A 12,779-nucleotide genomic window follows, 5' to 3' on the forward strand; every position below is an offset into this window, starting at 1 on the left:
CTTTGTTAACAAATCATGGATGATAGGCACATCATCTGTGGTTTCAAAAGCAGATAGGCGTGTATCTCCAAATAGGCTTTGAAAGATCTTTGAAAGACATTTTAAAATTCATATATTTAGCAAACCAACAACTGAAACATTCCCAGCCATGAGAGATTCTGTTGAAGACCAGAAGGGATCACAGGTCTTTTATGGGAAATGTGCATAAACCATTCAAGGCACAAGCCAGACAATGATTCAGAGCCAGTTTGTTACTGATGCAAACTTGCACTGTCTGAAGGTCTGGTAAATAAAGAGTACTCTTATATCATTCTTCCGATCTACCTATAAATTTTGCCATGTCCCAATTATTTGACTATACCATTTTTATTTATAACCACACAAGGCAACACATCAAGATTCTAATCAGCACATTAGGTGAGGGTACACTTTATATTTTTCCTTAACTGGGGAGTAGAAGTCAGTTTCCCCATCTATTTAAGCACATCTCCAGAACACACCAGTCATTTATTCAAGTATGAATGTCACCAGTTACATGAAGATACTATGCTGTCCAGCATGTCTTGGAAAACAGTGGCAAGAGTCATAATCCTATGTTATCATGCAGCAAAACAGTTGCAATTTTACTGTACTTAATGAACACTGAAAAGAACAAGTAGTTCTTTCATGCAAAATAATTTATAAAACACATACATAAATTTCACCCTCCATTAAAATCACTAAGGAACTAATGGAGTAAAGAGATTGGGGTCAGGGGGTTAGTCTAGGTGTCAGTTTAAAACAGCCAAAACCAGGCTATGTTTTAATCATCTCTTCCTGCACATTAGAGGGTTTGCTACCAGTAGGTGAACACACCACAGCTAACTAACAAAAGCAGTTTAAACCTTCCTAAGGCTGCAAAGGTAAAGCTCGGCGTGCAAAGCCTCCAATCTAAAAATATGTGATGAGAAAATTTCAGCGATTCTACTCAGAAAGGTCCCTTCCCATGACTCAAATGTCACAGACTGCATACAAGCAAGGCCATAAGAAAGATTGATTCAGAGATATCCTTAGCGTATAAGGCAATTTTCCATATCTTATTTAGACTTGCTACAATTTTTGCCTTCCAATACCACCTAATTTAACTCCTAGTCTGCATCAGACTTGTACATGCCACCAACTACTGGAACAGATCAAACACAGGCCAGAGTAGTGACACTTTCTTTGGGGGTGGGGTGGTGTTTTGGTTTTTTTGTGGGTTTGGGGGCTGCTGGTGGTGTGTTGGGCTTTTTTTATTTTTAAATACACTTCACCCAAACTCTAGTCATCATACCAACTACACAGGAAAAAAGGGACTGGGGAACATACAAGCACAATTCCCTCCAACAAATGTAAGGAAAACTAGAAGTCCCATATGAAATCTTAATACAATAAAAATAAATTGAGAGAAAAAGACAGTATTTTCAGTACCAACCTACTAGATGAATGGATGGTAACCTTCCACTTACCTATTGTGATGATGTTTGCAGAGAGGAAATGGAAACCGTTTCCATCATGGAGCATGAGTTTTCTTTGTGTCAAATCTCCTGCTACAGGTTTTGGAGAAGTCAAAGCCATCTCAAGCTTTCAGAGCAGCCTAGAAACAAGTGTTTGCTCCAAGTCAAACTATCTCAGAGCAGATGTCTGCAGAAATATTCAGCTGAGGAATAGAAGTATCTTAGTAAAACCCAGAATTTCAGGATGTTGCTGGCTTGCTTCAGAAGCCACGATGAGTGCCTTCTCTGGAATTCCACATTCAAGAGACTGTCCTGGCTTAATCCTGCTGACACATATTCCACACATTGACGAACAGGATTTATAGCATCAGTGTGGAGAAGGAACTACCACTGAGCTCAGTCTTGATGGCATGGATGCAATGGCCCTTCCAGGAGCAAAATAGTTACAAGTATTCAGTGTATCTTCCCAGGGTTTCTTGCATGTTGCGAACCTGGAGAAGACAATGTTTTTAAATAGTGGAAGTTGCTTTATCTGTTTATTATACAATACAGGAACATAGCTAGATTACAAACAAATGGGCTGACCTCAGCAGATTCTTTTACCCAGATAGCTCCTGGCATAACAGAAGGTCCCAACCCTTCCCTCACCCCAGTATTTTCTATAATCACAGAAAACTGTGCTCTTGCCAGCAGCAACTTCTCCAGGAACCAAACAACTCATGCTTAGATTTAATTCTTTTTAATTTTATATATGTGTGTATATACACACACACACACAGAGATAGATACACATAAGTGAATGTATCGGCTATGGTTCTCAAAGCTGTCCTTTGGGAACTATCTGTGGTGACATTGGCTTGTTCATTCAGTTCTGTCTCTTACCCTTTAAAGTTCTTTTCTTCTCTTACATGCTGTCAACTGTCTTCATGCTGTATCTCTTCACTGATGGCTGGCATTGACCCTGCCTTTTCTTACTTACCTCCTGCCCACTGGACACAGAAGGCTCACCTTTTCAAAGCTTTCATATGGAGACCTTCCTCTGAGAATGAAAGTTGAAGGCTCACTCCAAAACAGCAATCATACAAGACAGAAACCTGGGATCCTACCTTGTGCTGGTAACTGTTTGAATCTATGGGAGTCTCCTTCAGTTTGTAATTACAAGTTGAGCTCTGAAACATTGCCCTAACATGTTTTGTTGTGAAAGCACAGATCCAGTTTGACATTATTTTAAAAGAGAGAGGGCAATGAGGCATCACTATTAATTGACAGTGAGTAGAACTGGTGGGTTTGCAAGACATCAGTAGCAAAAAGTTACTGAGATGTTCCCTTTACAGCATCTCTCAGTCTGAATTCTCTCTGTCTTGGTTTTGGTCCCTCATTCAGCTTCTTTGGGAAGTCATTTCCTCTCTATGACTATCTTTTTACCAAGCCCCACCTTCTCCATTTCTATCTAGTCAAAATCTCCTGTGTTGAGACGGAGCATTTCAGTCAATGAAGCAATACCCACATGTGGAGCCAAATGCATAGCAATTTCATATATGGGAGAGCAGTGCTTAGCAATATTAATCCTGTAGAAATTCAGTATCACTAAAATCACTTGTCTCCAGATTTAAACAGGAAATATCTCAAATTGTAACCTGTGGCTCTGAAATAATTTTGAGTGTATCATGAGCAAAATTAATTTGGTGAAGAATATGTTCATTACAAAGCACAGCTAGGGTCACCAAAACTGTAAACTTAGGGCAGATTTCACAAACTGACTGGATTGAAAGGCAAGGGAGGTAAAAGGCTATTAAAGATACTTCGTGGCCTGCCCTCCCCCCACCAAATATACACCCTTGTATGTGCTGTCATCTGTCTCTAACTGTATCCTTTCATCATTGTCTGACATATACATAATTAGCTAAAAGAAAACAGAGCAAACATTCTGCTTTAGACTGAACAAAAACAATTAATACATTCCCACATATTCATTTTGTACATCCCAAAATAAATGATTTTTCCTTTAAGTTAATCCTTGAATTAATACGAAAAATATACTTACACAGAGAGAGAGAGAGCTGACTTGCCAAGGCTCAATTAAGCTTGTCTATCCTGGATATACTTTTCACAAGACCCTCTACTGAGGCACATGTGTGATTCTGACACTTTTTGAAGTCCAGCCACAACTCTTCAGCTTATAGGATTACTTGCTCTTACACGTACGGTGTGTCTTCCGTGACACTAGAAAAAAGGTAAGCATTCATAACTCTTTCTTGGCAAGACACACTGCTTTAATACTGGAGCTGCACCTCTTGCTGCAGTTCATTTGGGGACATTCCGGTAAAACTAAAGTTGTTTCTTTCAGCTTTTATTGATCTGGTAAAAAGACATTATGACTGCTACTACATCTTCAATATTCTACCACGAGTATAACGTAAATGGCATAGCAGCCTGCTGAACTAATACCATGCATGTCAAGGAGGAGTAGGAACAAGGCACTTGAAGCAAGCAGGTGTCAAACACAGTAGACACTAGACTCAGTGGCAGCACACCTGAGTTACCTACCAACAGAATTTGGGGGCAGATACAGTGAGTTGTAGCAAAAAGTTGGTATGTGTAAGAAACACCTAACAAAAGGAAGTATTAATCCACAACTGTAGCCTGCTATCATGACCACGCTGTAAAAGCATGTTGATAGATCTCTTACCTCACTCCTACTTTCAGACGTAGCTGTCTACATGACAAGCCTTGGTTTGCTCCCTGGTTACCACTAACTGCTGTCTTACCAGCATTTATGGAGTTTGCAAACTGAACCTCACACCCTGGGTTAATTTCTCTATTCCATATAAGGCATCAATATGAGAAACTCATCCTACGGCTACTGGACAACTTGTGTCTCATAAGCTGTCTGCTAAATGCCGCTCTAACAGAAGGTTAACAGTGCCAAAATTCTCTTTTGAGTATATCGAGTCTATCTTTCTAGATACCATGGTTCTACTAGCCGTTTTAAAAAAATCAAGGACAAAAGAAACCCTGAAACCTTTTACCTGTATCCAATCCAATCCCCACACACATCTTACACCACATTCAACAGAAAATATCACCATCTAGCCATGGTGCTTTGCCCTCTCCTCTCTTCTCCCACCCAACTCTCAAACACAGAATTTTTGGAGGAATCTTGAATCCAAAGCAAATACTGAAGAGTTAGCCAAAGGAAAAAAAAAAACCGACTTTTTTTGTGTGTCTGCCTTTCAGTGTGAAAGCTGTGGGGTAAAGTCGCTTCTGAAATTTAAGTATGCCTGTTTTAACTGTGAATGAACAGACACATCTGAAAATGGAAGAAAAACTTAAGTAATTTTTGTTTCTAGTTAGTACAGGTTCTTCTAATAATAACGTATCATGCATATCCCATTACCTTTATTTTTTTTAAATGAATTAAGGGTTCTCCCTTTCTGTTTGTATCCTCCACCTACCTATAAAATCCTACAGCTTAAACATAAGTCAGTTAGGAATAAGATAGTCTTGTTATCCCTATACACAGCACCTAGTACAAGTTTCCCTAAAAGGGTTCATGCAACTGAAATAATAGTAACATGTTAAAAAAAAATAATATAAACTTCAAAGGAATTATTCTAGTTTTTACACACAGAGCAACAGCATGGCAGCAAGGTGAAACCAAAGAAAACACCTACACAGCCAGGAAACAGTCATTGCACACACTAAAGTGTTTCTACATGTCAGTGACTAGAAGATATCTGCAAATATAGCTGCTGAAAATCAGTATTCAACTGTGCAAACAATTTACCAATAATCAGACTCCTCACCCAGAGGGAAAACCTGGTTTGCATTCAGTGTTGATCCTGCTTTGGGCAGCAGGTTGTACCAAACAACCTACTTTCTCAGGTCCCCTCAGACTTGAATTATTCTTGGAACTGAGACAAATTTATTACTTGAAGTACAAATTGTGTGATATTCATCAGGAGAATTAATGACCCTATAACCCACCAGGTCTTTAGTAAGTCCTTACATGGATGAAAACACAAGAGGAATCTTTTTTGTTAATGGCTTTAGTAGAGTTACCAGAGATGCCAAAGTTCACAAAAAGCTGAGAGACTCCTTTAATAGCATCTCCTTATCCAGTGGTGATGTCATGAAAACACACAAATGTTGTAACAGTAAAGCTATTGTTATCAGACCAAATAAGCAATATTTGCTTAAGACTAAACCTTTCTGTTATTACATTTGTTATGGCTGCTTTTCCCATATATTGTTTATACTTTTCATTTATGTAAACTTTTTCTGAAGACAAAATATTCTGAGACAGCATAGCTGAAGAAAAGTCTTAAAATACCATACTGCCTTGATTGCTTACCCCTGTACCTTCCAAAACCAAAGCCAGGTAACCAATCTTCCTTGTCTAACTTTTCCATCCTACTCAATAAGTATCTTTAAAATTTCCTGAGTGTGAACAAAAGTCAAGAAATTTAGATTGAATACAAACAAGAAATGAAGTAGCTAAACTTAGATAGATAAATGCACATTTGTTCAGTATATTTGCTTTCACTGCACCCGCCCCTGATTTACAGTGAATGAGAAGAGACTCCAGAAGGTTTGGGGTTTTTTAGAACTTTAGGACAGAACCAGAACTAGATGTTAGAAGGCATCTTGGGCGTTAAATCAATTGTCCACTGAAAAAGCCAAAAGCAAGAGCATTTCTGGAGCTAACCCATTGCATACTCTGAACAAGATACTTCTAGAGATGACTGGCACAGCTTCACAGCAGGTGAGTTATCTGTCTGCTTTGGTCATCTGGGCAACTTCTCTCCTCCTAACCACAATTTTATAGCCACTAGCCACAAAGCACCACTTCTGGTACATGCACATTAAACGATTAACCCTGAGATTAATCCAGGAAGACACAGCTCATAGAACAGATGAAACTGTTCTAACACTGAGACAAGATCTATCCACTTCCTTTTCAGAAAGTTGAACTCTTTGGTAGTTATTTTGCCAGGCACTCTTACTCTTTGCTTTAGGGGTTTTCTAAGAGGTCATTTCCTTTGTTGTAGGAAGTTCAATCACTGTGACTCACTATACACAAAAGAACACATCCATGAGTGAGGAAGACTGAATAGGCACAGATGTTCATGCTGGTATATACTGGCATCATTTCAGTGAAAGCAGATGAGCTGTAATACCTTACATTATATGAGGATATGGCTCCTTGAGGATTTTATTGTCTTGAGTCATGTAAAATTCACATTCTTTACTCTTTTTTTTCTGATCTGAAAGTGAAGCTGTTGCGACTCAGCTGATCTCTAAATATCTTGTTTTCATGCAAAAGATGTTCTTTCTACACTCAGTCCCACCTTTTAGACCTTCTCTACAGGTCCTCAGACTTACCTTTCTCCCCTCCTTCAGCATAGCCATATTGTTTTGGGGTAGCAGGGGTGTGGGGGAGTAGGCCAGCCCCTCTCCCTGAATCAGCAAGCTGAATGTCCCCCAAAATCCTAGGCAGCCAACAGAAAAGGCACACAATTAATCCTTAAAAAAACCAGCAGTATTCAAGCTGGTATCTCAGAGCAAGATTCAGGGGCCAGACTTCCTATTAAAGGAAAGAAACTCAGCTGGCTTTCCTGGAAAATTTCTTGTGAAGGTTGTATGATGAAAAACATCAGTTACATTCTCTGAAAATATTTCACCTGTGTTATCCTAGGAAACACTCTAGCCTCTGAGAACAGCACTACTCACTGACAAAAGTCACAAAACAGCCAGAACAGAGCAACTGTATCTGTTCAGACCACATGAACAAGATCTAAACTGACTGCTCAGGTTAAGAGCCCTACCTAAGAATTATTGTGTGAGGTGCTGTATTTCCTTAGAAAGCAAGGCTTAAAGCCCTAAAGGAAGGATAGTTATCACTTATGGACAAACAAAGCTGTGTACAGCATTAACAATCTTTTAGCCATTTTTACATCACTAGTATTAAAAAACCTAACTCCAGAAGACCTGCTTTCCCACCCCCTGCCCTGCCCCGTTCAGAGAGGTATTGTGTGGCACCCACCAGAACTTAGACAAGCTCGGATATCCTTCCAGAACAAATCACTGACTGTGGATGAAACATACAAAAACTAAGTCATCACTTAAAACTGAATAGTTTGATCAGAAAAAAAGATCAATAGGATAGAAGATCAAATAGAATAAAAGATCAAACCATTATCAAACGAGAGAAAAAATAGTTTAAAGTATTCGAATCTGAGACTTGGGATTTGCTTTTAAACTCTGCTGTGGTTCACTATGACATGCTGTTCATTTTAAAGAATGCAATCCATTCACTGGGCAATTCCATTTGAGATAACTTGCACGCCCAGGCATGTTACTTCATATCCAAAGCAACTGCAAAATGAAAGAAGTCTGTTTCAGTACTATGGAACAAGGGGGTAAGCCCACACCTTAGGGTGTGATATAAAATTCTTTTTCCCAAGGGACAGAGCATGCACAGAACCGGCATATGATAGAGAGTCCTCTGGCAACCAGTTCAGTTAAAAATATAAGAAGGAAGCAGAGAAAAAGGCAGTCAAGAAAAGAGGACATCAGAATATCTTTCTGGCAGCCTGATGCCTTCACCTTACACCCAGAATACAGTCATCCCACTTAAAAGGAACACTTAACATTTGTCAGCTTTTCCTCACCCGCCCCTTAACAGCTTGAACTAGAGCCGCAGATGCAGGAGAGCCCTGCATTTTTGCTGAATGATGTAACTGAGTATTCCTTATGCAAGTAGGAGACTTATTATTAAATCCAAATAATTTATTTCAGGCTTATATTGACTGTGTCATATGACTTTAGCATTTACTTTACTAAACAAATCCTGAAGTTTCCAACAATTTCTATACATAGGGAACAGACTTGTTTGCAATCCCCTTCCCTATTTATCCTGAGTTACCAAAAACCCTCTCAGTTTCATAATCATTATGTGTTACTAGCCAGTTCCCAGACCTATCTGAAATGACAATGGAAACACAGCACACAGCAGCCTCTTGCTTCTTAAGAACATTTGCATTTCTTATTAGCAATGGAGAACAAGACATTTTTATTAGAAGAGCAAAGGGAACTAATTAAGCAAGGCTCTAAATCTCATCCAATAGCTTGGTTCAAAAGTACTTTGAAAACACAAGTTTTGTACTATAGACCACGAAAAACAAAAAGTCTCGGAGAAGGAATGGGGAGAGGAAGGTCTCCTTGTTAGGAGACAGACAGGAAGTGACTACTGCTGGAAAAGCTACGCTTTTACTGCATATGGGAATTTGTGAGTCATGTTGAAGAGGAGACTGATTAGAGCCTCCAATGCCATTTGTAATCAAGAGATCTATAATATTAATAAAGTTAATACTCTCAATTATGTTAGCAGTCTTGGTCACTCTCTAGAAGCCCATCTTTTTTTAATTTTTTTCTTCAACCTCATCTAAAGAGGCAGGAATTTCTTTTAAGAATAAAGCCTATGACCTCTAATCAAGCTGCTTTACTTCTGTACAGAAGTTTATTGCTGCACTGATCAATCTCTTAGATATTAAGGAATAACATGCTGGGGGAGTTAGAAAGGAGGTGGCAACATGAGTCCTTTACCAGGTCAGTGGTACATGATCAGCTTTCTCCTGAGGATGCCTAGTAGGGCCAGATACAAAAGCCTAAGAAGAAAAAGGACAGTAAGAGATAATATGAAATAAAATTAATATATCTTGTTAGCTAAATGGTGAGGTCAAATAGTAACAATTGTTGCTAGTGAAATGAGGGTCTTGCCCTATTTAAAAGCAAAGGGTTTTTTTCCCCCATCAGCCTTTTTCCAGCACATATTTATTGTAGTTTTCTACCACTTCTATCATTACTAAGACAAAATGTTTATAGTAGAAATTTATATATATATATAACCTCAAATTGGAACAATACGAAAAGCTAATCAAGGTAGTTAAAACCTTTCAGATGCACAGAATAGATCCAGAGCACAGGTTTAACCACACTGATGACTACATTTTTCCAATATAACACGGCCAAAATTCCCAGCGAGGGAAGGCATGTATGTAATACAGCATCTTTGATCTGTATTCTGATTTCACTTCTCTAACCTACTCTGGATAACTGGAGAGGGATAAAGCTTTGCCTGTGTTTGACAACTGAAAGCCAATAAGCAGGCATCTTACCACTGGAGAATATCAAGCACATGCACACACACTAAGAAAACAGAGCTAATTACATGCAGCTTTGGGAGAAAATTACACAAGCCCATTCAATGAAAACTGCAAAAATAGCACAATCTAATACTTGCTTTCTGTAAATGGAAGTCAAGACTATTGTCTTTAACTACAGCATAGCTCCCTCTTTATAACATTGTGCAAATACTCCACAAATCTACACCACTTCCAAACATTTGACTATCTTGAAAGCTTTACACAAAGTAGAAGCCAGTCATGACAGACTTCAAAACAGATAATAGAAGGACACAGAAATAACGTAATGACCTTCAATGACAAGGAGAAAGGTGATGAGCAGAGGGTGCAATACCAATTCCAAGCACAAAAGAGAATGACAGACTTCAGAAGAATTGTAGGGTTTCAAAATCCATTACAAGAGGATCCTCTCCAGTTCTCTTACAACTTGGATTGCTTCAAAAATTTCACACCATAGATTTAAATAAGTGTAGATGCCCAAGTTCCTCTGCAATTTAAAGCAGCGTACATGCTCCTTTGAACATCTCAAATCTAATCTATTTGCACTGTCTTTCGGGTTACATGCTGCTTTTTATTAAGATTAATAACTGATCTACATTTAAGTGCCTTCTCTAAGAAACAGTTGAGCTGGGGGAGCATTGAATTCTCTTGGTTTGCAATTCACATTTAATTTACAACAAATACTCCTAGAAATGAGTTGGTGATAAAAATACTTTGTGTGCACTCTTCTAATGCCATTGTCTAAAAAGATCATCCTTCAGATGTTTTTCAAACCTCAGTAACTCATCATCTTGCACCTAAGGCTGGGCAAAGGTTTTCATCAGGATCTGCAAAGCTGGCAACATTTTAGTTTACCACAGAGTAAGGAACCTAAACAGAATCAAAAGCACAGGCGCTTTTCAAGTGCATCTTTCTTCACCCTACTGTAAGACAGAAAGAGAGTTGGTGGAAGTGGCGGCTACATGTATATACTGCAAACAAGAAAAACACACTTGGCAACTTAGAGAAGGCCATGTGTTGGTTTTTTTTTCCCAAACATCCAAACTGATTTCTTTAATGAATCTCCTTCTCCATTAGCAGGAAAGGGTCTGGGAACCACTCAACCCATTCTGATTTTGTCAAACAGAGGGCAGTGACATACACAAACACTAACTAGTGGACTTGCTACAAGGTAGCAAGTCTTTAGGGCCTAATACAGTAAATATCAAAGTGCAGCTCCACTTCCTTCACCACTTTACTGTGGACTTAGGACTTTGTTAGTCAATAAATAACATTACTTCAATAACCTCATCTCATTCCAAATCTGTCTAAACTCACAGGAGGGAAAGGAAAAGTGGAATAGGTCACTTTATACTCAGGAGACAAAAAAACCCTATTATGTTATTTAACGAAGGATGATCCAAAACCAAAATAATTGACTGCAATCTCATGATCTGAGGCATACAGCACCAAATGCACCAAGTGGTTTCTAAGTGTAAACAGCACACACACCTCCCAAATCCACACACCACAGGCCAGCTCTAAGTGTGCATTACAGCAACTGGTAAACCCAATCTTTATCAAAGACTTTTTAACACAAGTCTTTGGGGCAGTTTCAGCCACCTGACAACCTATCTCCAGCCCTACTCACAGCCAGCTACCTCTGTACAATCCCATGTGGTCACACGCTTGACACCAAATCAAACAGAATATATTCCCTTAGCTCTTGCAGCAATCCCACTAGACAATACCAGCACATAACACATCCCAAAGTTCTGTTTTTCACTTTCTCCTCTGCAGGCTATATAGCTTCTTCTAGGCACCTCTACTGCATGCTTCCATGGTTTCCTCAGGCTCCATTCCTTACTTCTTTTTTTATTTTTAAAGTAGAACACATATTACATGTTTTCAGTTAAAGGCAGAGAAAACTTCCAGAAAATACGTTCCAGCATCTAAGGGCACTAGGAAATCTGGAATAACAGGAATAATAAATGGGGGGCAGAGTCATCTTGAAGGGGAGAAGAGGCAGGGAAGAGCTTCTTTTAAGTTCTTTTATAGTAACTAGTCCTGCAAGAAGAGCTATGAAGAGACATCCTCTTAATATCAGATTCAACACAAAAAGCGGTATTGCAAGTTTTTGCATAACGGCCTTTGGCAAACAACACCTGGAGGGGATGGGAACTACATAGTTTTTGCAGCACTTTCAAATTCTCCCAGGAATGTTACCATGTAAAGCTCCTTCACCTTCCCACCTGATTTCCCTCCTAATTTCTGAGGCAATCCAGAGCTCCCTGACAACTATTAAGATGTCAGAAGATTCTCCAGGAGCCATTCCTTAATTAAATGGAAACAAGCAAGGCTGAAATAAAAAATGAAAAAGAGCAGGGCCAGATCAGAACCAGGTATACAAAATTCAATCTCTCAAGTTGCATGCTGTATTTCTGACTCAAATGGATCTGAAAACCTCACCCAGCTAATGCTTTCAGGTCCATGGATATGGAGAAACTGCACGTCTAGAATTATTAAAGTGTTTATTTTAATGTTTACCTCATGCTTGCTTGAAATCCAACCTCAGATAGATCAGTGAGGTCTAACAAATGAGATCCAAAGGCCTGCAGGCTAGCTTCAAGCAGCTAGAGGCTTAGGAACAAAATTCTTATATGGCTCTTCTCAACAATACAGCCTGACGCACTTGACTCAAAGAGTTTATTTTATTGTGGCCATTTTGCACCTGAGGAAGTTGTTCACAACATGTAACCTGAAACATCACCTCCCCATCCAGAGCCCTATCCTCTTCATTTTCTCATCTCTTAATTGAACACACTGAGATTTTTGTTCAATTACTATTTGAAAACCAAAGATTTTTTCAATTGTGAACTCCAGCTACCACTGTTCCTTTGTTAGCCATTAGGCCTCCTGCAGAACAACAGAAACCAAGCCTCTGAAGATACTGAAGCACTAGACCTGCCTGTTTTGATGTCTACACTCAACATTTCTATGGATAATGCACAAACTCACATGCAGCCTGCCAGATAGTAATGTACAGAAACACAACAGGAATGAAAGTCAGAACTTTGCCTAAGCATGTGCAAAGATTTGTCACAGCCTGCAGTTTTGC

The 12,779-nt window shown here is 39.1% G+C and overlaps 1 protein-coding gene across 10 annotated transcripts in view; it reads right to left on the bottom strand.

Annotated features, from left to right (window-relative positions):
• Positions 1–12,779, bottom strand: part of PLCH2 (phospholipase C eta 2) — a 121,732-nt gene that overhangs the window by 99,845 nt on the left and 9,108 nt on the right. For 6 of the 10 annotated variants that reach the window (XM_037381449.1, XM_037381429.1, XM_037381434.1 and 3 more), the window contains 5 exons: positions 9,084–9,145; positions 7,522–7,566; positions 6,861–6,967; positions 3,520–3,698; positions 1,488–1,966 (listed from right to left, as the gene is read on the bottom strand). In XM_037381449.1, the coding sequence (XP_037237346.1) occupies positions 1,488–1,596 (109 nt within the window). In that variant the 5' untranslated portion in view covers positions 1,597–1,966; positions 3,520–3,698; positions 6,861–6,967; positions 7,522–7,566; positions 9,084–9,145. Of the gene's footprint in view, positions 1–1,487; positions 1,967–3,519; positions 3,699–6,860; positions 6,968–7,521; positions 7,567–9,083; positions 9,146–12,779 lie in introns of those variants that run through there. The other 4 variants (XM_037381431.1, XM_037381437.1, XM_037381432.1 and 1 more) reach the window with 3 other exon arrangements.

Source organism: Falco rusticolus, chromosome 3, assembly GCF_015220075.1.
Source record: "Falco rusticolus isolate bFalRus1 chromosome 3, bFalRus1.pri, whole genome shotgun sequence".
NCBI lineage: Eukaryota > Metazoa > Chordata > Aves > Falconiformes > Falconidae > Falco > Falco rusticolus.